Below are 27,289 nucleotides of genomic sequence, written 5' to 3'. Positions count from 1 at the left end.
GTTCTGTGAACAATTTGTAATAGAAGAGACAGGCTATGAGAGCTGTTAGAAAATCACACAGAACTTCTGTCCTTTATTTAGCAGAGTAGACAGCAAGATTAATTAATATTATTAGTATAACGAGTTGTTCCGGATGTGTGTACATATGGCTCCCAAAAATGTAATTCAAAGACCTGCGGCAAGTCGCTAAACGAGGTTATGTTTTAACGTTATACGTGTACCTTCACAGTATTCATCCTATCCAGGAAGACATAAACTTCAATCATGAAGTTTGCAGAACATTTGTCGGCACATATCACTCCAGAATGGAGGAAACAATACATTAATTATGAGGTAGGCTAAATAATGTGGGTATAATTAACTATGTAGTAAGTAATTAGTAATGTAGTTCATTATATAGTCCCGTTATTTTTATTAAACGGTAACTCTGTAATATTTTGATCAGGTACAAGGTTTCATGAAGGTAGGCCTACTAGTTTCTGTGCTGCTTAACGGTAACGTAGGTTACGTTGTGTCAGGTTAGGTTGGGGTACCGTAGGCCTATATTATTTTAGTCTACCCATGCAGAAATAGAGTACTGGTATGCAATAGCTTCAAAGTTGATGAGTCACCTTACCCACCAAAAAAAAAAAAATAAATAAATAAAAAGCATAGGCTCTATTGGTAAAGGGCCTTTTGGTAATTATGTAGTAAGCATCGGTCAAGCTGTCATCTTCCCACAATAGAGGTCCAGAGCATGTAGGCCTAATTTACTGTGTAAAGATGCTGACAGTATAGGCTATGTATGTCAATCATACCATTCATAATGTTGAAAATCTAATCAAAATATATTATGTAGGCCTATATATATTTGATCCTATTTAATAATGTATATCCCCTGGACCACTGTTGTGGAAGATGGCCTGGCCGATGCTTTCTACATAATTATCCAAATAATATTTATGATAAATGGTAGGATCACAATGAATGGTGGAGTAAGACTAGAACGTGCCACTTGTTTGTTGCATTATTTCGTAGAAATTATCAGCGTCTAGTTTTAAAATCAAGTCATTTGTTATTCCTTATTAGATATTAGGTACTTACCGGTAACTTTACAGAATTGAAAATGTGCGAACTGCTAGATAAAATCTGTTTGTGACTCCCGTTAATTGTCTAAATTAATCTTTAACTACTACTAATTTAAGGGCTCACTGTTAGCCAAAGGTTTAGAGTATCAGCTTTCCACTCTGATAACCCAGATTCGAATCTGGTGAACTCAAGTGGAATTTGTGGTGGACAAAAACTGTGCTTGATGGTAGGCTTTCACAGGTTACTCCCGTTTCCCCTATAATTTCACCATCTCTCCATTATTATACTATCGCCTCCCATGATGCACCGAAGGTAATGTTATAGTGACAAAAGGATCTAGTAGCCTACAGTTACCATGCGCCACTCCTAGAGAGAGAGGGAGACACTTGGGTGGTTGACGCAAAGTCAAGAGCCTGGTATTGGATAAAAAAACTAATTTAAGTTCTTAAAAGTGATACCAGTTATTGTGTAAATGAACAAACAAGAATCATATCAGAGCAAGTGGGTAAAAACCAGAAAGGACCGAGATTCACAAAGTATCCTACAAAATATCTTAAGATTTTTTTCGATGAGTTAATAAACAATTAAGAGCTTAGTAGAACACAGAGCTGACATCCCACCTTCCAGCACCATAGTGAGGCAAGTCTGCTTCTGCCTGCTGGAGAAGGGCAGATCTTACTTCTGCCTTTTTATTTGTATAAGCAGAGATGATTTCTTTTTATTTGTTGAATCTTAATCAAATTCTTTTCCTTAAATTATAGTTAGGCCTAAAGTGGAAATAAACTGATAGTCTAGTGCAGAAAAAGGTTCACTCAGGCTCTTTTAAAATTATTTTATAAAATTAATTGATGAACTAGTGGACTTACTCGTGTTAAATATGTACATATTTAACACGAGTAAGTCCACTAGTTCATCAATTAACTATATTCAAGTGTTAAAAGTAGTGTACGCAAGATTCAAAATGGAATATCAAGACCTTTATAAAATTGTACGTATCATATAATATCAGCACAGCTATTCCAGAATAAGTGACCCTGAAGGGCAAAAATTATTTTAATTATTATCTTTTGCTTGTTTTTGCTACCTAGTGTTTCTTTTAAATTTAAATTTTCAGCTCATGAATGTGAAATTGCGAAAATAATTTTAAAAAGCAGATAATTATGTAACTTAAATTCAGAAAATTTTAGTAATCTGTAGTAGCCTAAATTTATGTTTTCTGTGTCCCATACAGAACTTTTCATTTTCTCATTAACATTTAACTTGAAGATATTTTCTTTGTGAGATAAGTTTTATTATTATTATTATTATTATTATTATTATTATTATTATTATTATTATTATTATTATTATTATTGTAACTTTTATTCTACTGTGGCCACCGCACACCCGACAACAATGTGACTTTTATTTTCAACACCCGGCAACAATGGGTATTCCACTCAACACAGCAACACAATAGTTGTTATTGCACTCCACACAGCGACAATGACAATACACGACGTGTATTATTGAGAAGAACAACAATGTACTGCTAATTTCAGTTAATGTTCACAATGCACTATGTGCAGAACAAAACTGTCGTTCACAGTTTGCTTGCCTTGGCTAGTTCTTCTAGCTCGCTCACTCAAGTTCACTGCACGTCAAACCCAGGCCTCCCAGCTGCGGCTCACTGTAATATTTTAAAATTCATTTTCAGAACGAAAAGTTACATCTGTTCAGATCAAATTTCTGGACATTTAAAGGACAAATCCAAAGTTTTTTCAGTCATTTATTATAACAATACACTGCCCTCTTAAATTTACTGACCATATTGGGAATTCATTCAATGGCTTTCTCAAAACATAGGCCTAGTATGAAATGTTTCATATAAAACAATTTTTATCTCGTAAAGGAAGCAAAACTGAGCAGAATTGCATTAAACTTTTTTGTTTGCAATATCTCAAAGAATAGCCCTCTGAAATTAATGACATTACTTATGAATAATTTGAATAATTAGCCAGATTTGCACATTACTTACTATTCATTCTGTATGTAATATATAAATACACATATACATTTGAGAGAGAGAGAGAGAGAGTGTGTGTGTGTGTGTATACTGTTATTATTGCTCTTTTCTCTTATTAGGAGATGAAGGCCATGCTATATGCCGCCGTGGAGCAGGCGCCGTCAGCTGAGCTGATAGAGCCCGAAGTCCTAACACGTTATTTTGCTAAATTTGATGAGCAGTTCTTCCATTATTGTGACAAGGAATTAGCGAAAATAAACACATTTTATTCCGGTGAGTTTGTGTCAGTGTTAGTGACCATCACATGCCTGTTCAAGTGGATTTGTCCCTAAGTCGTGTAATCTTTCTACAGAAAAACTCGCAGAAGCAACTCGCAAGTTCGCGAACCTGTGCAGCGAGCTGAGTGAAGCCCAAGATGAAGAATTCCGAGGGAAGGAAGGATCCCTGCGACACAGGCCGAACATCCTGCGCAAGCGGGACGTGCCTGCCCGCAAGATCCAAGAGCTGAAACTGGCATTCAGTGAATTTTACTTGAGCTTAATTCTGCTTCAGAACTACCAGACACTGAACTTCACTGGCTTCCGCAAGATCCTGAAGAAGCATGACAAGGTGAGTACCTGAGCAGGCTGTGGAATGGGAGTTTGATATGGAATTATTGTAAGGCTTAAAGGACAGGAATGCATTGGAAGCAAAATCTGTGTTTATAATGCTGCAGTAAGAACAAAAAAATTATTTAGAGATAGATATGGTGACAGGTAGGCTTATTTAATTTAATTTAATTTAAATTTAAATATACAGAATAAAGAATATAATTACAAACAAAGAAGAGAAATAGAAATAAAATAATACAATGAATATAAAAAAGGAGATATAGTAGTATTAACAAAATAAACTGATTTCGCAAACATCTCAAACACACTAAATTAAAATTGTGTAAGATCAGAATAAATATGGGAAATGCCTGTTATTATTCGGTTGAGAAGCTTTTATCATCTAGTCAGCTGTCAAAAAATCTGAAAGTTAGAATTTATAAAACAGTTAACTTATATTACCGGTTGTTCTGTATGGTTGTGAAACTTGGACTCTCACTTTGAGAGAGGAACATATGTTAAGGGTGTTTGAGAATAAGGTGCTTAGGAAAATATTTGGGGCTAAGAGGGATGAAGTTACAGGAGAATGGAGAAAGTTACACAACACAGAACTGCACGCATTGTATACTTTACCTGACATAATTAGGAACATTAAATCCAGACATTTGAGATGGGCAGGGCATGTAGCACGTATGGGCGAATCCAGAAATGCATATATAGTGTTAGTTGGGAGGCCCGAAAGGAAAAGACGTAGATGGGAAGATAATATTAAAATGGATTTGAGGGAGGTGGGATATGATGGTAGAGACTGGATTAATCTTGCTCAGGATAGGGACCAATGGTGGGCTTATGTGAGGGCGGCAATGAACCTGCGGGTTCCTTAAAAGCCAGTAAGTAAGTAAGAGCTTACCTGACTAGTTTCAGCTTTCATGTAGTGAAGCATAAGCAGTACGAAAAGCAGATTAGAGTCAAATAGCACCAAGTGAAATGAAGTTCATGAGAAGAACTGTACAAAGCATGCTGACAGCGATCCCTACACTGCATTCCTTGAGCCAAGATCTGCATCATCATGCTCTGGTTAAACTAGTAAGATATGTGGCATGAGTTACTGGAAAAGAATGGAAAGAAGTCCTGTAAGCAGGTTGAACTCAATTCACATGGATAAGCCTACTTCTTTTAGTTCATTGATAAGTTTGGGTTATTGTTTGAGTATATTGCACAGAATTTCACATTTATATTGTATGCCAAGAAATATATGCACATGATCTGCACTGTGTTTCTATGTTTTCGAAACTGTAACGCGAATGTCAGGTAACTCCATAGCAAATCCTCGGAAACACCCCCCCCCCCTAATAGCATTCCTCCATCATCCCGACTAGCCAACCGTACAGATTAAAATACCTGAATCATGAGTACGAAAATTGTCATGCCTTGATTTGCACCAACTTGTGACGTCATTCCTGCTGATGTTCCTGATGTCTGTTAGTTACTCAGTGTGGACATTGGAGCGCGTTGGAGATCGGAGAATGTAGAAACATCGCACTTCAATATCAATAAAGATATTGATCGGCTGATCCGAGAAACAGAAACCATGGTGACGCAAGATCTGGAGGGTGGTGATCGGCAGAGAGCAATGAAGAGGTTGAGGGTGCCCCCTCTGGGGGAGCAGCAGAGTCCCTGGACAACGTTCAAAGTAGGGCTGTTCTCAGGCTCTTTCATTGTGCTCCTCATATCAGTTGTGCTGTCAGGTAAGTTATATAGTAATAGTAATGATGTTAATAATAGTAACAATAACACTGTCCCATGCCATGGTGTCGTGGTCTAAGGCATCCTGCCTAGGATTCCTATTCCTATGCACGCTGGTTCGAGTCCTCATGAGGGAAGAAATTTTCTCATGATATTTCGGCCAGTGTATGGGACTGGTGCCCACCCAGCATCGTGATGCATTTGAGGAGCTACAATAGGTATCGAAATCTGGTTACGAAAGCCAGGTATAATGGCTGGGGGGAACATCATGCTAACCACACGAAACATCCACTCTGGTTAGATGATCGTCCACCTCTGCTTTGGCATGTGGGCATGAGGCCAGCAGCCAGCTGGTCGGTCTGGGCCCTTAAATGACTGTATCGCCACGGATTATTATAAAATAAAAATCCTTTTTTGTCTTAGGTCATGTGACATGTTCTAAATCTTCCATGTTGCACTTTGTCATCGTGATAGTGTCTACACCCAGCTGGAAAGTCAGAGCACATTTGGAAAAAAGATTAAGATGTATACAGCAGCTAATGAAAATGTTAGTTTATGTAATTTAATGCAACGTCTCTTCGGAAATTCATCTGCCTGTCATAATTTTCCTTACTCTGTGTACCTAAAAATATTGTGTTCATTGTATGCTTTGTAATTCACTATTTTATTATTATCATCATCATCATCATCATCATCACCATCATCATCATCATAATCATCAATATTACTATTGTCTTATATCTTTATGCTTTGTATGTCTAATTTATTTTGACCTGCTGTTCACATTTTATAATGCATTTCCCTTTCTTTCTGTATGTTATATATTATGTCTGGTTTCTACTGACTTGTTGTTTACATTTTATTATGATTATGTACTTCAGTTTTGTGTGTAAAATTGTAGTGTAGGTACTTACTTTGTAAATTTGTAGTGTTTTTTTTGTATCGCAGATTTTACTCCTGGTATGGGCTTAACTTTGCCAGGTTAAATAAAACATTACTATTTTATTATTATTATTATTATTATTATTATTATTATTATTATTATTATTATTATTATTATCATTATTATTATTATTATTATCATCACCATCATCATCATCATCATTACCATCATCATCATCACTACTACTATTATTATTTCTTCGTCCATGAGATTATTAAACAATCAACACTATTGAAATCACTGAAGCTTTGTTTTCATTTACAAAGAATGGGGTTCATTTATGCATAAAATTATGGAAGTAAAATTCAGACTTGACTGTAGTCTGTTGTTTTGTTCTTCAGTGACCAATAACTTGCAGAATGAAGACAGATTACAGGCCCATATCTCAAGCCACTTGTTAATAGTTTTAAATCTCAGAGAGTTGAAAATTCTCTGTTATGTTTAGAACAAGAATTTGTCCATACAGGGACAAAACTGTTATTTCAAGGAGTAAATTTGTGAAAAAGAAAAATGCAGCCTACATGAGAACAGTTTGAACATCTTTATGACGTTGAACACTATTCTTTACAAGTGGAATAGTGTTTTTTTTTATTTTTATGTGAATCTTAAGTTTCAGTGATCGCAGAATAATTCTGACCAGCCTCTTGTTGCACTCAGGTATTTTCCATCGCTCACGGACTGACTGGCAGATAGTGTTCCGTCTGTACCGCGGCCCCTTGCTCATTGTTGAGTTCCTGTTTCTGATGGGCATCAACGTGTATGGCTGGCGTTCTTCGGGGGTGAACCACGTGCTCATCTTCGAGCTCGACCCCCGCAACCACCTCTCTGAGCAGCACATAATGGAGCTCGCGGCCATCTTCGGGGTTGTCTGGGCGCTGAGTGTGCTGAGCTTCTTGTACAGTGAGTCCCTCAGCATCCCCCCATACGCCAACCCACTAGCACTCATCATTATCATGGGCCTGTTCATCCTCAACCCAACCAGAACATTCCGGCACGAAGCGAGATTCTGGGCATTGAAAGTCCTGGTAAGTATGAGTTGTAATGTAGAGGAGCAATGCTGCAGTGTGAGTGTGCATCCTAACTGTGAATAAGTAAATTAAACATTGTATACGGATCGTTGTCATCTTGAAATAGACGTAAGAAAATATTAAATATTTATTTCTGAGACAAGTGCACAGAATAGCTAGAATACAGTGACATCATGTTGTATTGCATGTTTCCACGTATTCACATTTTTTTATGTTCTAGTGATATTTAACTTATTTTATATTTTTGTTTTCATATTTTCCGATAATGGTATATCTATAATGTGATAAGTTGAGCTATATATAATCATAATTTTCCTTACTGTGTGTACTTAAAAATATTGTATTCATTGTATGCTTTGTACTGCAATATTTTATTATTACTATTAGTATTATTATTATTATTATTATTATTATTATCATTATTATTATTATTATTATTATATTATTATTATTATTATTATTATTATTATTATTATTACTATTATCATTATTATTCATACAGCTGAGTCCGTATAGGTCAGTTTCTATCTGATGCTTTTCCAATTCACTGCGGGCTAAAGCAGGGAGATGCACTAACACCTTTACTTTTTAACTTCGCTCCAGAATATGCCGTTAGGAAAGTTCAGGATAAGAGGCAGGGTTTGGAATTGAACGAATTACATCAGCTTCTTGTCTATGCAGATGACGTGAATATGTTAGGAGAAAATACACAAACGATTAGGGAAAACACGGAAATTTTACTTGAAGCAAGTAAAGCGATCGGTTTGGAAGTAAATCCCGAAAAGACGAAGTATATGATTATGTCTCGTGACCAGAATATTGTACGAAATGGAAATATAAAAATTGGAGATTTATCCTTCGAAGAGGTGGAAAAATTCAAATATCTTGGAGCAACAGTAACAAATATAAATGACACTCGGGAGGAAATTAAACGCAGAATAAATATGGGAAATGCGTGTTATTATTCGGTTGAGAAGCTCTTTTCATCCAATCTGCTGTCCAAAAATCTGAAAGTTAGAATTTATAAAACAGTTATATTACCGGTTCTTCTATATGGTTGTGAAACTTGGACTCTCACTCTGAGAGAGGAACATAGGTTAAGGGTGTTTGAGAATAAGGTGCTTAGGAAAATATTTGGGGCTAAGCGGGATGAAGTTACAGCAGAATGGAGAAAGTTACACAACACAGAACTGCACGCATTGTATTCTTCACCTGACATAATTAGGAACTTAAAATCCAGACGTTTGAGATGGGCAGGGCATGTAGCACTTATGGGCGAATCCAGAAATGCATATAGAGTGTTAGTTGGGAGACCGGAGGGAAAAAGACCTTTAGGGAGGCCGAGACGTAGATGGGAGGATAATATTAAAATAGATTTGAGGGAGGTGGGGTATGATGATAGAGACTGGATTAATCTTGCACAGGATAGGGACCAATGGCGGGCTTATGTGAGGGCGGCAATGAACCTTCGGGTTCCTTAAAAGCCATTAGTAAGTAAGTATTATCATTATTATTATCAATAATTGTCTTATTTTTTTATACTTTCTACTTTGTATGTCTCATTTATTTTGACCTGCTGTTCACATTTTATTACGCTTTTACCTTTCTTTCTGTATGTTATATATTATGTCTGATTTCTACTTACTTGTTGTTTACATTTTATTATTATTATTATCTTATTCAGTTTCGTGTGTAAAACTGTAGTGTACTTTGTAAATTTGTAGTGTTTTTGTAATGCAGTTTTACTCCTGGTTGAGTGTTAGAGAAGGCCGTATGGCCTTAACTCTGCTAGGTTAAATAAATCATTATTATTATTATTATTATTATTATTATTATTATTATTATTATTATTATTATTATTATTATCGTTAGTAAAGATAATAAACCCAAAAATTATTTTTGCCGGACGGGGAAACATCAGTATGTTAAGTAACTCTGTTTATAATTTGGAAATGATGACTAAAGAAGAGAAGAACCATAACAGGTAGGCTATGAGGTCTACCTACACAGAATAATGGTGTAAGCAGCAAGGGAAGGCTTGGCCATACATCATTGCTTGGGAATTATGAGTAAAACAAGAAGTACAATAAAACCCCGATATAGCGTGGTCTGATATACTGCGAATTCGTATTTAACCCAGGGAAGTATGTCCCTCAGACACAATACATTTAGTGGAAATCAATCATTAAAAAAACCAGTATAAAAGATAATAGTGCACAGAGCGTTTCTGCAGTATAATGTACTGCATCAGCAGGTATACAGTATATGTTGTTGTTGTTGTTGTTTGCTAATGCTGAATTTCTGACAATGAAATCATTAATTCTCTCGCTCTCCAGTATTTTTCACTCAAGTTGATAGTGACTGGGCAGTGTTGAAAATGATTTTGACCCATTTCCTCCTGAAGATTACGTAAGGGGCAGAGTGTGAAGGATATATCCCAGTCCTGTGGAGATGCTTGCCAAGAAGTCGTGGCCCGTAAACAGTATAAAAATTGCAACTGCATTCTTCCTTGGGTATCCTTGGGTTGAGACAGTTTCCCACCTTTTATTTTTGGAAATTTGGAGATGATGATCTGTTATAATTTTGTGGTATTGTGAAGTAATCATTCTTTTTTTTTTTGTATAATAGGATAATTGTGTAGCAGGTTTTCGAATAGTACCACAGCCCTTTTTGGCAAGATAATCAGCAGTGTGCTGGTATCCATTGAAAAACTATTTTTTTCTTCAGGTTGTTGAGGTGAAATAGGCATTTCCAGCACTCAAGAATTTGTTGACTCTTTGGTGTTAAAGTGGATGTTATAGCTACAATGGCTGCTTTTGAGTCAGAAAGAATTACTGCTTGCTGGAATTGAGCTATTCTGTACAGAAGATTTTGAAGTGTCGTAGATATGGCCTCCACTTCTCCATCAAAATTTGTGGTACCATATCCAAGGAGAACAGAAGGCATGTAGCTCCAGCACCTGCTCCTATTTGATTTGTTAGCAGGGAGTCGTCAGAAAAAATATGGAGCCATTGTTGCTCTGGAGATCTTGTATTGATTGTTTCTAAGGCTAATGATTTCAGTACGTCTTTCAGAGTGTCATCTTTTTTGACATCCTCCAGTAGATCTGTATACTGCTCAATATCTAGCATTTGTAACGGGTTTACTTTAAGGAGTAGATTTTCTTTGTTATTACAGCAGGTATTATGCACAGCCCTTAGTGGACAATGATCTTTTCTTCGGCGTTGTAAAACTGCATTCCAAAGAATTTTGCAGGCATAATGGGGAAAAAAATTTTTCATGAATGCATTTTGAAATTGACAGGAATGAGTCGGTTTCAGAATGCGTAACCGATGAAGATATCATAAATGTTATTTAGTGTGAAGTTCTGTAAACTCGATCTTAGATAAGGGATACTTTATTTTTGTACTAATAAGTATAGTATACTAGTATTGTAAGATTGTAAAAGAGAATGGCACTTGTGAAAGGTCTGGCTACAGATCTACTGACAATAAAGTAAAGTACTCAATTTAACCCTTGCTAGTCAACAAGCTTCCATTGCTTCTCTCCTGTAAATCTATTAAACATTGTTAATTGCATTTGTGTCTCAAGTGTGAACTCGAACTTGATTATCAGCAGTTATGATTGCATCTTTGTTCACAGGGCCGGATAGTGCTAGCCCCTTTCTTTTACGTGAATTTTGCGGACTTCTGGCTGGCCGACCAACTGAACAGCTTAGTGGTTGTGTTCGTTGACTTCCAATATTTCATATGCTTCTACCTGACGAACGAGAGCTGGATGGTTGGTAAAGGTAAGCGCGCACATGACACCAACCGCCGCTGCAGCAGCCCGACTGAAGGCTCATCGCTGTGGTTGTGTTTTGCAGACGTGAACGTGTGCGACGACTACACGCGCATCATCCGCCCCGTGGTGGGCTGCCTGCCGGCCTGGTGGAGGTTTGCGCAGTGTCTTCGGCGCTACAGGGACACCAAAGAGGCGTTTCCTCATCTTGTGAATGCTGGAAAGTATGCCACGTCGTTTCTGGTCATGTTGTTCTCAACATTGGATATGCTTTATTCAGGTTTGTGAACATGAATTATCGCAATTATCAGGAAGCTCTTCAAATTATTAGCAAACTTGATCAACGTCCAAAAGGGAAAGAAATTCCTATGTTGCACCTAAAACTACTTAATAAGATGTATCATATTAAAAATAGAATTCATCATCATTCAGCCATACAGGGTAGAGTCCCAGAAGGACTGTTAAGGTAAGCGTTCACTACATCGTATCGCACGCATCAGACGAATCGCACGGATCGAAAAAAGACAATCTTTGCTGTAATTGTTGTGTAACCGCGTTCAGTACATCGTATCGGACGCATCGCCTCGCGGCAAATCCATCCACGTTTCTCAGATGGGCAACTTTTCCGATGCGTGCGATCATGGCCTTCTTTAATAAATCAGTTTTAATTGGTCAACTGTTACTATTATGTTGTGCCATGTTCAGTGTCGCGCCAAAATGCCAGACGGAAAACTTATTTCGCGTGTAGAAAATTGCGAAGAATTATATAATTTGAGGCGTTCCCATTACAGTAATCAAGTCGTTTCTTGCAAATATATTATGTAACCAATATTTCTTTCGTTTCTTCCGCTTCAATTAAGACGCATGAAGCAATTACAAATTCTTATTCGCTAACAGACGTAATTAATAGACCTAACCTCAACTCCTCTGCTTTCAGTAATGTCAATATCGTACGACGTCATGTTTTAAACAGCTGATAGGGGAATCCGATGAGGCGATGAGGTAAAGCCGTTACAGTGAACGCACTGCACTTAAAATATCCATTGCGTGCGATACGATGTAGTGAACACTTACCTTTACAGTTCACTAAAGTTTTCAGCCCATCTCTTCAGGGGAGAGGATGGTATTTTTTTTAACTTTTTTCCTATTTGGTGTAAAATATTAATTTTTTTATGTAGATAGCTGATAGCTGTGAAAACTCAACCAAATAAAAATACTAAAAAAAAAAAAATTATTTGGGGGCCCAAATTTGAAAAAAATATACACAATGCAGGATTGTACTAAAACCGATATATCTAAACCGTTTTTAAAGATAGATTCAAACAGTTTTTTGCAATGTATTTGCAAACGCATGTTCTACAAACTGTCTGTAACAGAATTGTGATATTAGTCCCTACGTTTGCAAAATAAACAATTAAAATTTAATAACAATCTTCTGATTTCCTTTCTTGCAAACAAACGGACGTATTTTTAAAATGAAATCAATTAACAAAATTCTGTTGCAGAGAAAAGTTTCCTAATAGTCTAAAAAATGTGTGTTCTAAATTTCATGCATGTATCTGTAATAGTTCAGAAATTATATCCATTTTTGTCTGGCAATGTAGCAAAAAAAATTAAGTTACTGGAAACCGATTTAAAAATCCATAGCGCAGGAAGTTTAAAAATGACTTCCGATAAGGGCACAAATACCCACAAAATGTTGTGCAATGCATTCCACACATATCAAAGGATATTTTAAAGAAAAAAACATTTTTTTTTAATTTAATTTACCGGAAACAACAATAAAAGTGGGCGAGTGATTTAAAAATCCATAACGCAGGAAGTTTAAAAATGGCGACTCAACATCCGATAAGAGCACAAATATCCACAAAATGTTATGCTATGCATTCCACACATGTCACAGAGTATTTTAAAGAATTTTTTTTTTTTAATTTACTCATTTTTCACCAAAAAATACCATCCTCTCCCCTTCATTGGACGTCCAGTTGATCTGCCTGTAGGTTGGTAATGCAGGATTGCACAAGGGATTCTAGTCCTAGACATACATCTCACATGCTGACGCCAGTTATCTTGATTAAAAATAGAATTGAAACAATAAATCTCGGCCTTAATAAAGTAACAAGGAATTGCTTACTGGAATCCTGTTCAGCAAGGAATATTCATCTGTAAACAGAGTCTGCAATAGCGAAAGATGCTTCCTACTTGCAGCTGGATTTTAACGTTATCTTATACCAGTGGTCGACAAAGATTGCGTCATATAAAATATAGCTAGCAAACAGCAAAGGGGAAGGTAGGAGGGGGAGGCATAGAAGGCACTATTGCAAGTTTTCAGTGTGTAGAGATGGACAGTGAAAATACCCAAACTGCTTAACTTTGAATGAACAAGTGGTAGCTAAGGGGAGGGAGATCACATCTTACCCCTTCATCCTGCTTGTGTATTAAGGGATTGACTCGCAAGTCAAGAAATGCCGACCAGTGTCTTATACGGACATTCCCATTTTTTCACTTTTTGTGATTGGACAGTTTTTGTAGTCCCAGTTGCCATCTATAGAATGCGCTATACACCACGAGATTGGTAAAAATACATATCCCTTGTTTTCTCCAATTACCCTTCAATTATGAAATTGTCTGCCATGAGTATCTTGCAGCGGTAGGGCGTTTGGACGGAGAAATGTACGTCAGCTACGAAATTCCGTCTTTCTCTTGCACAGTTTTTTGTCTGTGGAAGATAGGTTCGTAAGTTACCAGATAACTGAAGTTCATAAAATAATACACGAAAATTATGCAACAGTTAATATTCATCTGTATCTTAAATAAAAAGAAGTTAATGCACGAAGATGCAAACTACAACAACAAGAATTTTAGGAATTATGCATTAAAAAATACAAAAATCAAGAAGTTATCTGTTGGGGCTAGCTAAATAGAGTAGCTTGCCCTTGTATGTCTTGAGTAAGAAGTTTCGAAGAAATTCGGTGCTTTAGCACCACTTTGTCATCTCAGGAAGTAAAATTAGACATTACGATAATGGATCTAATTTAACTTATCTTAGTTACCTATATTCTTCGTTGTCTTAAGATGCGTTGAGGGCAGATACTGTAAATATTGCGTTGCAGATGTACTGTAATAATTCCCAATAGAATTTCGAATCAAGCTGTACTCTTTTATCCATCATCGTTAAATTTTTGTCACCCACCTTTTTATTTTCTTTTACGTTATTTGGCTACTACTTTTCCTGAAAGAAGAACCTAGCAGACATAAATTGAAGACAAATGCAGTATAATACAGTAATAATGATGATAATAATAATAATAATAATAATAATAATAATAATAATAATAATAATAATAATAATAATCAGTTATATATAATAGCAACTTTGCAAATAAAATTCACAGGAAAACTCCACAAACTGTAAAATTTACGAAAATGATAAGAACTACTTCGTTTTTAAGAAAGAATACATTTTTTACAAACATTTCTAAGCTGGGCATGCGTATAATTTCGAAGAATGTCAAAAGTTGCGTTTGTTAAATATAGCGGCCATTTTTGGACGCAAATTAAGTCCATTGATTAACACTAACGTTGATGCTTGCAGGTAATTACAACGCGAAGTCTGAGAACCCGTACTTCTACCTGCTGGTGATGTCTTCCATCCTGAGCTCCTGCTATGCATACACTTGGGACATCAAGATGGACTGGGGGCTGTTCGATAAGAGGGCAGGCGACAACAAGTACCTGCGGGAAGAAGTCGTCTACTCCTCTACTGTAAGTACTGCGGAGTCTGACCACGAAACCACGTGGCCTGGGTTCGAATCCCGGTCGGGGCAAGTTACCTGGTTGAGGTTTTTCCGGGGTTTTCCCTCAACCAAATGTGAGCAAATGCTGGGTAACTATCGGTGCTGGACCCCGGATCCCGGACTCATTTCACCGGCATTATCACCTTCATCTCATTCAGACGCTAAATAACCTTAGATGTTGATACAACATCGTAAGATAACCTACTAAAATAATATATACAATACAATGACCAACACCTTTCTAGAACTTATGAATCCAAATATCTTGGAGTTATTTTTGATAGTAAGTTAACATGGAGCAACCATTTGAAATACATTTCTGAAAAAGCTCGTAAAAGATTCTCCCTTCTAAAAAGACTAGCAGGAAAGAAATGGGGATGCTCTAGGAATACTTTGAACACTACATACAAAATGTTTATACAGCCAGTGCTGACATACTGCGGAGAAATTTTAATTACTTCACCTTTCATAAACGACATAGAATATGTTCAAAACCAAGCTCTCAGACTCATTACTGGTGGAATCAAAATGACAATAGAAGAAAAAGCACTGATTCAATATGAAAAACTTATCAGATTACCAGGAAACAATTGGCATTCATTCAGTCCTCTCTGTAGATTGAAAACTCAAAAAAAAGTTTCATATCCATTGTTCAAGGATTAAAACAGAAAATCAATATCCCGAATTTAAAAGAAAACTTACAAATTAAACCAAACCCTTTAACTCTATTAAATATGGAATATAATCTAAATTTAACAGAAGAAATACTGAAACCAGAAGTAAACACTGAAATACTGAAACAATTGTCTTTAGAGACAATTAATATTAGGTACCCTCCACAAAACTGGCTTCACTTATACACCGACGGATCCTTGATCTCCAGAGAACAAGGTGCTCGTGCAGGTGTTACATGCTGTCTCTTCTCACTTTATAGATCTCTTGGATATGGAACAACAAGTTTTGACGGAGAAATCGTTGCAATAAGTGAATGTCTCAGGAATCTTCTATGCCACATCAGTAAATTTAGGAATGCAGTTATATTGTCAGACTCCAAAGCAGCTATTCTATCAATAGTCTCTAAACACACACCTTCATCTCAAACAGCAGAAATAACTAAAATGCTCTCTCAATTAATATTACTCAATAAAAGAATTGTATTCCAATGGATACCATCCCATTGTGGAATCCTGGGAAACGAGAATGCGGATGCTTTAGCAAAGAAGGGCAGCACTGCTACTTACAGACCTTTTACTAAATCTACGTATTACTCTGTGAAGAGATTTATTAAATCTACATACTTAGACTTCAACAAACAAAATTTGCAAAGAATTGAAATGTATCAGTCCCCTAACTGGCCATTGTGCAACTCAAACCAAGAAATGGATTTGGAACACCTCAAAATCTGTGCTTCAGTGGCTGGCCATGATAATATCTTTGAAAAATATTGGAGTGCAAGAGGTCAAATGACTTTATTGTCAAACGCCTGGCATTAGAAAACAACAACAACAACATATTATATTCAATCCAAACACATGAAAGATAGAAATTTCATCAAATTAAGTGTCAAGATTCGTTACCAAAAATATGCAGTTAACGTACAGTCCCCTGCTGCTAGATTGTAACAGCAGAGCTCGAAGTGTCTGTATGTCACATGCGTTGCTTGCAATGTACTGCATTGTAGTTCTTTATTGTCTGGTCATACCTCGCCTGTTGAGCAAAATGGCCAATGATAAACTTCTAATTATGTCCAGCTTTTTCTCACTTATCTGACAAAGATCTATCTGGTTGCACTAAATTTTCATGTAGTCTCAGTGAGATAATAGTCTCCATGCTGCCTCTGCATCTGACATTCATGGGTTCAAACTCAACTGAGGGTAACGGATTCTGAAAGGAGACATAATCCTCCTCATGCCTTGCTCCAGGAGGAGCATGAACTTGTGCCAGCATGGAATAAAAGCCTGTTGCTGAACAACCTGACTCCAGGCAGTTTTGCTCCTGTGATAATCCTCGTATGCAGTTGTGAAAACTTTGTAACTAATTCAACAATTCATAGCATAAATACGTGTCAAAAAAATGATTTTCATACTCCTTGCGCAAGTCTATCGTGCTATCGAAAAGGAGTGCGTTATATGGAGTAAAAATGTTTAATAGCCTCCCTATGGATATAAAAAATCAAACTCAAAACATAAGATTATTTAGGGCCAAATTAAAGAAGTACCTAATTTCTCACGCCTTCTATTCTGTAGGAGAATTTATAACATTCAACAACGCTGCATTTCTGTCTTGTATTAAGTATTGATACTAACTTCTTGTGTTGTAAAACTCTTCTATATATATTTCAACTAGACTGTGGCTATAATTTTATTAAGACTTTGTATAACTCTGATTGAGGTTCTGGCTCATATGTATACTGTATATTTTATCAGGCAGTACATCTCACTTGACGATATGTGTCAGAGGAAGAACAATTGTTTGTATGCATCTGAAGTATGATTAGTGGAATATGTAGCTAATTGGCGATGTATGCATTGGAGGGGGAAAGGAACTGGCCACCCTACCCCATTATCTCCTGGCCTAGTTGCCTCATGAGTGATGCCTTATTGATGTTACTTAAGAGGTTACCTGTCTTCGGACAGTTGATTAAACAACAACAACAAAACTTTGTAGTACCTATTAAGATTTTTTTTGACATGTTCCATATTCAGGATAACACAGAGGGTTTGGAGTTGAATGGGTTACATCAGCTGCTTGTCTATGCGGATGACGTGAATATGCTAGGAGAAAATACACAAACGATTAGGGAAAACGCGGAAATTCTACTTGAAGCAAGTAAAGAGATAGAGTTGGAAGTAAATCCCGAAAAGACTAAGTATATGATTATGTCTCGTGACCAGAATATTGTACGAAATGGAAATATAAAAATTGGAGATTTATCTTTCGAAGAGGTGGAAAAATTGAAATATCTTGGAGCAACAGTAACAAATATAAATGACACTCGGGAGGAAATTAAACGCAGAATAAATATGGGAAATGCCTGTTATTATTCGGCTGAGAAGCTTTTGTCATCTAATCTTCTGTCAAAAAATGTGAAAGTTAGAATTTATAAAACAGTTATATTACCGGTTGTTCTGTATGGTTGTGAAACTTGGACCCTCACTTGAGAGAGGAACAGAGATTAAGGGTGTTTGAGAGTAAGGTTCTTAGGAAAATATTTGGGGCTAAGAGGGATGAAGTTACAGGAGAATGGAGAAAGTTACATAACACAGAGCTGCACGCATTGTAGTCTTCATCTGACATAACTAGGAACATAAAATCCAGACGTTTGAGATGGGCAGGGCGTGTAGCACATATGGGCGAATCCAGAAATGCATATAGAGTGTTAGTTGGGAGGCCGGAGGGAAAAAGACCTTTAGGGAGGCCGAGACGTAGATGGGAAGATAATATTAAAATGGATTTGAGGGAGGTGGGATATGATGATAGAGACTGGATTAATCTTGCTCAGGATAGAGACCAATGGCGGACTTATGTGAGGGCGGCAATGAACCTCTGGGTGCCAGTAAGTAAGTAAGTAAGTTCCATATTCAAACTGTGAAGTAGTGTACGAATACCCTGGAATGTAAATAAATACAGTACAACGTCCATCTTATATAGAGAAAGGAGTTGTTCCTGCTGTCAGAATCTTGTCTGTCTTGGTTGGGTTTGAACCTGGTCGTACTTTTCACTCCCTGACAGCCAGAGTTCACAGAGATCTGTGGTGTGCTGATCTGACCACTAGGGAACTCTCCCGCCATTCCTCCTTTGGCATGTCAGACGGTGATAGTGGGAACTGCCTGAGCATTGGTTCGAACTCTCGTTCTCCACTTCTGTTTCAGTGTTACTACTACTTCGCAATAGTGGAAGACTTGATCTTGCGGTTTGGCTGGGCTCTCAATTTGTCTCTTACGACGTTTGCAGAAGTGCAGCACGACATCATGATATGCGTCCTGTCGCCATTGGAAGTTTTCAGGTATGTAGCTCTTTCGTGGAACATATTATTATTATTGCTGCTGCTGGCCCTAAAAACCCACTAATAAGTTATAAATATGCATTAATAAATCAATAGAATTCTGTTTCCTATAATGCTTGGACCAGGGTTGCCAGACGTCCTGGATTTCCCACGATTATTCTGCCTTTTAATGGTGTGTCCTGTGTCCTGGATTAAGTTCCATTGGTCCTGGAATGTAAAAAAAAAAAAAATTGAAAAAAAAAAAAAACAATTTTTTTGCTCATATCTATAAAAAAATTTTGAAATTCCTTATTCATTTTTTCAAGACTCTGTCCAACCTATTTAACGCCATCAAAGCTGCTTGGCATCTCTTATTGGGTTGTATTGAAATAAAAACGATAATACTGTAGTATGTATTAGGTATTACACAGTACCTTTATTCTTTACTCTGTATGGAAGTTGATTTAATTTTGATAGGATTTAAAGACTGTATTGTGCATTTTTTTCTGTATAGATCTGGCTGTAATATGGCGATGTTTTACGAGATTTTGTCAATAACGAAGGACATTTCATGATCTAGCGAAAATGTGACAAAATTAAAAGTTTAGGTCCTGTGTAATCAATTGAAATACATAAAACGAATAAAATCAGTCATATTGCAAATTAAATTGATTCAGTATGTAACTTATTACCTTATAACTTATGTACCTTTGACTTTTACTACACACTTCTAGATTGTTGGTGATTATATTGTAATCTCAGAGTCTAGAAATTTTAAAAGTATGAAATGACATAATCAGCTTTAATTTACAGCATAGTTGCGAAGTGTTCAGTAACCTATGTGTTTTTTAATCAGTGATTTTTGAAGTTAGTAAGATACTATATTAAAAATAAAAGTTGAAGGCGACATATCATACATAGCAAGACCTTTGCATAGCAAGTTTGACGAACTTAGTTTTATTCCCACTAAACTTGAAAATGAAGATGCGCAAAATGTACATTTTATGACTCGATAATTAAAAACACAGCATTTTCAGGCACACAGTAGAGTATGTAACTTATTAATTTACTTCCATGAAAATAATTTATTATGCCATGTAGAAAATCGTGTAAAAATTAGCTTTTCTGTGCGATGTAAATTACATATGTCTCTTGTAATTTACGCGACCAACCTCAAGTTTAATCTGAAAGGAAAAGCCCTGGCATTTACTAACACAGAAATATTACAACACTGTCTTTCCACATGGTTGTCTTTGATGCTATGAGACTGCAGAGTCATCTGTTAGACAAAACAAGAAAGAAGGTGGGAGAAATAGTATTCAAGGCGGCACGTGAACTGGACACTGCTATAGTCCCATCGCTCTAATTTTCGGCAGCCAATCGCGTTGCAGGTCGGCTACATTTAAACATGTGCGTCTTGTGATTCGCTGATGAAGACGTTATTCGTTTCTTAAGGTTCGATAAATAGTTAATATAATCGCCCACCATTTTGGCTCTTTCATTGGCGTTCGCAGAAAGCACACGGGGAGATTATTTGCCGCTGAATTATTTGCTGAATTACAGTGCGTTTGATTTATTATCATAGGGGCTACGACACGATAATGTTTAACGGTGTGGCAAATAGATTCCTCGTCTGGTAGCTCGGCAACGAAAGAACAAAAATGGCGAACATTACTACCTACCTAGACTTTATAGAGCCTTCACTTCCTAAGACGTAAGCAAATAGGAGGAGTCACGCCGGGAATAACAGCGTCACGACTACAGTAATACAATTATAATTTTAGATTAAGATTCTTAATCCAATGCTTCTTTCATTCATCAATAAGTAAGTTTCGTATTTTCCACAGACGTTTTGTATGGAACTTTTTCCGACTGGAAAATGAACACCTCAACAACTGTGGCAAGTTCCGAGCAGTGAGGGACATCTCGGTGGCCCCCATGGACACGTCGGACCAGGTCCAGATAATACGCATGATGGACGACGAGGACGGCGTGGTCAACAGACGCAAGAAGAAACATGTTGCCACCAAGAAGAAGGAGGACCACCGTCTGCTGCTGGAAGGAGAATCCACCGACGACCCTGACAGCTAGGAAGGCAGAATATGCCCACAAACAGTTTGTGTCACCTTATTCATCTGCAGGTCTGTACAGTTCAGACTGGGGGGTGTAACCACCATAACGAAGATACTCAAATACTTGTGATAAGAATGTACAAGCCAAGCCAGAGGCAGGTGGCATCTCCATATTTTTATCAATCTATTGATCGTCATGTATTCTTCAGGTGGAAAACTGTAGGAAGTCTCACTGCTGACTGAGATAACAGAAAATATTTTCTCAACAGAGTTTCTTGTGTGCGTTGTACAAGCCACATACAGCTAATCAGGACAGCTGTTCATATTTAAGTTATTTTTATATCATATTTATAATTTACACGTAATATAATTTTTCTTAAGTGGTTTATTTTATGACACTTTATCAACTGCTATGTTTATCTAGCCTCTTAAGCGAAATGAAGGTGATAATACCAGTGAAATGAGTCCGGGGTCCAGTTACCCGGCATTGAATGAAAACCCCAGAAATAATCTCAACCAGGTAACTTGTCCCAATCAGTGTTTGAACCCTGGCCCACTTGTTTCACAGTCAGACATGCTAACCATTTCTGACAACCCTCGGTCGTACTTACTACTTTTCCCACCTGAGGCTGATCTCCATAATTGCGAGCATTTGTTTGCTCTGAAAAGCAGTATTTTAGTATTATGATCGTTTGACTATCTTGAGATGACATTAACTGACTACTTTGTTTAGTAGGAGTCCAGGTTCAAATTCAGTGTATTTATAAGGATAAGTAAAACTATTTTTCATATAGTATAACTTAAGATAATAGGACGCCAGATGTAGCTGTATCTTATTGTTTGGCATTGTCAGTTACAAAGACGTTCCAATTTTCTCATTTGCATGTTATTATTTATTTTTTAAGTGTTTTACACCTGAAGTCAAGACAATAAATAATACATTGGGCATCCACAATGTTCATTTTAGGAATGCTGAAACACGTTATTCATTCATGAAAATTTTTGGAGCTAAGAAGTTAAATTTTACAGTGAATTTAATTTACTAATTTTTCAAATATTAATTTGGATACAATTTATAGTGCAAATGAGAAGGATTTTTCCCTCGCCTCTGCCGAAAACATCCCCCACTCTGTTTTTGAGTGTGTATACTACCGATATGAAATATTTTTATATTATTGATTTCTTGACTACAATTTTTCAATCTTTACACCCTGTATAGAGAAGTAATTTTTATAGTACTGATTATAAATTTCGAACGAGTTTTCTTTACAAATTATGAAAACTGTCAGTATTTACGTGAAATTGAGTGTAAAACCGCCCTTCTGACTGTGTTGATGGCTTTTTGCATTACTTAAAAGGCATGTATCAGGCACACGGGACTTGAAGAAATGTGCCACACAGTGCAATTTGGATCATGCTTGTTCACTGTGAATACTGTTTGATACAGTCATTACCAATGCTTGTATTTATTTATTTATCTTACAACAGTTTAGTTGTTTTCATGGAATTTCTTGAACTTCTGCTTGTTGTGTAAATGTTGATAAAATTTTTCTTCATAGGTTCCGAGTTTCGTCCGCGTATTTAATATCCAAGACTGAACATTGATTTTAATTCAGCCTAAAAGACTTTCTGTGCAACCTTGTATATTAAACTATATTTCTTGAATAAATTTAAGAACTTTATCTACAAGGTTAGTAGAAGGTATAAGTCCCTCAAAGAGGGCGACTCTTCACACCGTACAAGTGTGTGCCTGGCTGTCTCTTTGGATTGCCGTGAAGAATCCCATGTTTCCTGAACAGACCATGTCCAGTAATTCTTCCAATAGCTCTCTTAATTTTTCGTCTTTCTCTGTGAATTGAAATTTCAAATGGAGGAGAGGGGAAGTGAGGGGGTGAAACATAAAATGCAATTAACTCTAGTTTTAAACTTCCCCAGTTCTGAAATGAAAGCTGGTATGTAACAGTACATTGTTGAAGTGAATGCTGTGGATGCCGTCTCCTTTCCCAGTGGTGCAAGTCTTGTGTGTGGCAGGATGCTTAATAATTTGATACAGTGTGTTTTGTTGCTACTTAATTGTATTTTATTTAAAATCACTGCTACATGACAGTGATATAAAAAGTATTATTTTTAAGACAAAGATCTGATAGTGTTCAAACCTTTGGTTATTGGAGGATATCCATACACAACTTCTGAAATCAGTTTCTGTTGCACCACGCGAAAAAAATAAGTGGTGAGCAGAAATTCTGACAGTAGTGTTTGTATAAATAATACATTTTGTGGGTATTGTACAACCATATTTTTAGAATCTCGTATGGTATTGTAGGTTAAAAGTATTATGAAACCGTTTCATACTTAATACTGTAGTTTTAATTTATGCAAAAGAAAGAATTTTTTTAATTCATGGAGAAGACAAACGAAAGTGTGTTTTTATTTGAATATTGTTTCTAGTCTGTTTTTGTTTAAAATATATTTAATTGTTAGTTTTTGTGCCATTTTAGTTTTTGTTGTTCCCTTTAATTTTTCATCCTACTAATACTGGTATTCAGTATTGCACATTAGATGAGTTCGTTTTAACATAAATATCGCCCGAGTATTTGCATGGCCAGGTAAAACTTCATGACTGTCAAAAGATGCATTTTTTCATATCAAATGCACGAAATACTTTTTCTTCCAAAAATTTGTATTATGAATAAGTTAGTTATTTCATGCAGTTGCTGTAACATAACAACAAAGCTTTGCATTTTTTGTACGTGTTCATGAATAAAGCAAAAGTATTTATTGACATCCGTACAAAATAGTGGAGTTATTTACATAATTGAATTTGTATACAGGAGAATTAACGCCAGTTTTGTCATTCAGAACATGGTTCTCAATTTACAAACAAACGAAAAGTAATAATCAAAATTTGCGTTTAAATCCCAGTTCGATGAAAACGAAGTACATAGGTACTTAATGTTTATCTCATTAAGAAACTTGAGGTACATAAGTGAATAATAATCATATTAAAAAATTAGTTTCACTGTTGAAAAATTGATACTACATTAAAATTAATCTTACAATGTGAAACATTTATATCATAATCAACGACATAAATAAATAATAGTACATTATGCAACGAGCCTATAATGGTAGTAATTAAGACGCGAGTATGTTTATGAAACGAGCTTGTGCTCGTTTCATAATTTTCATACGAGCATCTTAATTACCATTATAGTCAAGTTTCATACGACTTTTTATGCTCGACCATATTTCTAACTTGAAATTATTCATAACTATTCATGTTATTCTTATCTGACTGAGGAGCAGAACTGACCTGGTGCAATACCTCGTAAATTGTGAGATGTGCGCAGACGCGAAAGTATTGATTTTTTCCGAGAAACAAATGTCGACATTGACCTTGATATAATCTAGAGAGTAAAATAAACATTAATCTTGATATAACCTGGAAATTGATTCAGACATTGAAAAACGAGATGATAAATTGAATTTATTTGAATATTATTTACAATTAACGTTAATTATTATAGTAACAGAACTGACTTTATTTCAAATATAGGTGATTTATTGTGCAATTGGTGAAATCTCGCGCTAGTTGTCTTTCGATTGCATATCCGAGAATAATCGATACTTGCGCTTTCATATTGCTACAATGGTATTTTCTGGTTGGTGGAACACCTGAACTTTAATGAATAGGTGTCTTTAATGAGGTGCATTAAAGGGCTGCTACCAGGTGTATAATTACTACATTTCGGCATGGTCGAGCATAAATATATATAATTTGAATTCTAAGCAGAGAAGGCCATTTCTGCGATCGCAGTGGTCGATTTCACTATTTTCTTGTACCATGTACAATTTCCAACATTTACCTGAGTATAAACAAGAGAACTATCATAATTACATAGTTCTGTAAAATGAGTCTGGCAAATTGAACCATTTTCAATTTTATTCGTCGAAGAACAATCTCACATATTGAATCTCAGTAAATTCCTGCCTGATGGTGTATGTTTTCCTGTGCTGCTGTCCCCAGCGTAAGCATTGCGAAAGTACTTCTATGTTGTGTTGTTATTTAGAAGAAATAAAACCAAACTACTGATAATAACAATGCCTGGACCTTCCTTACCGACCAACACCAGAAGCTGGGTAACTCAGCATCTTCACTACATAACTATGCATCATTATCAAGCCTGTCAGGGGTGACAAGGATCCCTTAGCTGAAAGTGTTGTAAAGAATCCTGACTGTATTGCGAGAGCTCTGGCCAAAAATTTCTCCGTTGTGCAGATGTCATGTAGGAAAGCAGTGTTAGCTTATAGATAAGAAAGTAAGGGGACAGTTGAACAAGCCTCTCGAAATAAATGGAAGATCACAGTCGCAGGGCATGCCTTGAAATATCAATTCTTATTGTCCACTGTTACACAGTATTCTTTCTCAAAGTATTGAAACAGAAGTTATTTATTTTTAATTATATGAATGTAATGTTCAACTGTGCACTCACAGTAGTGAAAGAATAATTGTGACGAAGTCTATAGCCATGAATAGGCCTATTGTGAACATTTTAAACATGTGTGCTTTTATTTGGAAATTTACTAATTGGAATAAATATTTCTTTGTGACAAAATGTTTACAGCTGTCCAGTATTAACAACAATTATATTGTGAATTTAATTCAACTCAACAATAGGATTTTATTCTTCCAACAATAATTCCTTTCTACAATTCACCTTAAATGCTCTCGTCAACAATAGAATTTTCGCTTAACACAGTATTCGTTATAGCACTCCACTGACGGCAATGACAATTCACTTGGACTATTACGAACAACAATGAACTGTTAATCTTAACTAATATTTACAAAGCACTATTTACAAATCAGAACTATCAGTTCTCAGTTCACAGTTCTAGCTCAGTCACTCGAGTTCACAGTATCTCGAACCACAGACCTTCAGAGACAGTTCACTGTACTCGAACTCAGGTCCCTCCAACTGCGGTCCACTGCACTCGAACTCAGGTCCCTCCAACTGCGGTCCACTGCACTCGAATTCAGGTCCCTCCAACTGCGGTCCACTGCACTCGAACTCAGGTCCCTTCAACTGCGGTCCACTGCACTCGAACTCAGGTCCCTCCAACTGCGGTCCACTGCACTCGAACTCAGGTCCCTCCAACTGCGGTCCACTGCACTCGAACTCAGGTCCCTCCAACTGCGGTCCACTGCACTCGAACTCAGGTCCCTCCAACTGCGGTCCACTGCACTCGAACTCAGGTCCCTCCAACTGCGGTCCACTGCACTCGAACTCAGGTCCCTCCAACTGCGGTCCACTGCACTCGAACTCAGGCCTTCGGATGCTGATACAGTTGCGGACGCACACTCGAGTCGAACTCCGGTACACAAGACTGGCTTGCTTGCTCTGGCTTTGTCACTGACTGGCTGACTAATCAACTGAAAACTGCTCGAGTTCGCTGGTGTTTCTTCTTTTATAGCGAAATCATAGTTGCGAGAAATTTCTACAGGTGTGCAGAGAATTATCTGGATATCTCCACTTCGACGGACTTCTCGAAGAGTCGGGAGGGTCCGTCCCCCCTTTTCCGTACACAGCAGTTGCGCGCGCACTCTCTCTCCACTCTCTCGCCGCGTAGGCCCTTTCCCCGCCGCGCGCCGCCCCTCAGTGCTCCGTGAAGCCCGTGCGGTCTGTTCTCTCGCGGGACGCTGGTCGTGAGTTCGAATCTCACGTCGCTGTCACAATATTTTGCCATTATGTTGTGTGAAATTATATTCATGTGTGTAGGTAAAGCTACGAAATTAAATACAGAATAAATATTGGAAATGCCTGTTATTATTCGATTGAGACGCTTTTGTCATCCAGTCTGCTGTCAAAAAATCTGAAAGTTATAATTTATAAAACCGTTATATTACCGGTTGTTCTGTATGGTTGTGAAACTTGGACTGTCACTCCTTAGTCAAAGATTCATTGCCACTAAATTCAATAACTCACTTTCTAGTTACAGACAAACATATCGAGGTCTACCTCAGGGCGCTGTCCTCAGCACAACTTTATTCAATATTTATATAAATGACTTACCCTCCCTATTAGAGGAATCAAACATGAAAACAGCACTATTTGCAGATGATATAGTTTTGTGGACTTCCGGATCTTACAGACACAGAGACAAAATTCAAAATTCTGCTCTTAAAGCCCTAAATCAACTACATGAATGGAATACATCAAATTTGATGACACTCAATTTAAGCAAAAGTAACTACCAAATATTTTCACTTGGTA

The 27,289-nt window shown here is 36.8% G+C and overlaps 1 protein-coding gene across 1 annotated transcript; it reads left to right on the top strand.

Moving 5' to 3' along the window:
- Positions 1 to 193: 193 nt before the first annotated feature.
- LOC138711258 (solute carrier family 53 member 1-like) lies at positions 194 to 25,630 on the top strand. The gene is made up of 10 exons (XM_069842684.1): positions 194 to 333; positions 3,193 to 3,346; positions 3,426 to 3,682; positions 5,150 to 5,411; positions 7,010 to 7,377; positions 11,023 to 11,170; positions 11,246 to 11,440; positions 14,756 to 14,925; positions 18,830 to 18,963; positions 20,790 to 25,630. The coding sequence occupies exons 1-10, from the start codon at positions 265 to 267 to the stop codon at positions 21,031 to 21,033; spliced, it is 2,001 nt and encodes a 666-aa protein (XP_069698785.1). The 5' UTR covers positions 194 to 264; the 3' UTR covers positions 21,034 to 25,630.
- Positions 25,631 to 27,289: the final 1,659 nt, after the last annotated feature.

Source organism: Periplaneta americana, chromosome 12, assembly GCF_040183065.1.
Source record: "Periplaneta americana isolate PAMFEO1 chromosome 12, P.americana_PAMFEO1_priV1, whole genome shotgun sequence".
Taxonomy (NCBI): Eukaryota; Metazoa; Arthropoda; class Insecta; order Blattodea; family Blattidae; genus Periplaneta; species Periplaneta americana.
Note: the sequence above shows the minus strand (reverse complement) of the source record. Positions and strands in the feature narration are given on the sequence as shown.

Bases quoted from the DNA above. Each gene is read 5' to 3' on its own strand.
- LOC138711258 (XM_069842684.1), top strand. From the start codon at position 265: ATGAAGTTTGCAGAACATTTGTCGGCACATATCACTCCAGAATGGAGG. The intron at 5,412-7,009 runs GTAAGTTATATA...TGTTGCACTCAG, and splicing joins CATATCAGTTGTGCTGTCAG to GTATTTTCCATCGCTCACGG. The intron at 11,441-14,755 runs GTTTGTGAACAT...TGATGCTTGCAG, and splicing joins ATTGGATATGCTTTATTCAG to GTAATTACAACGCGAAGTCT.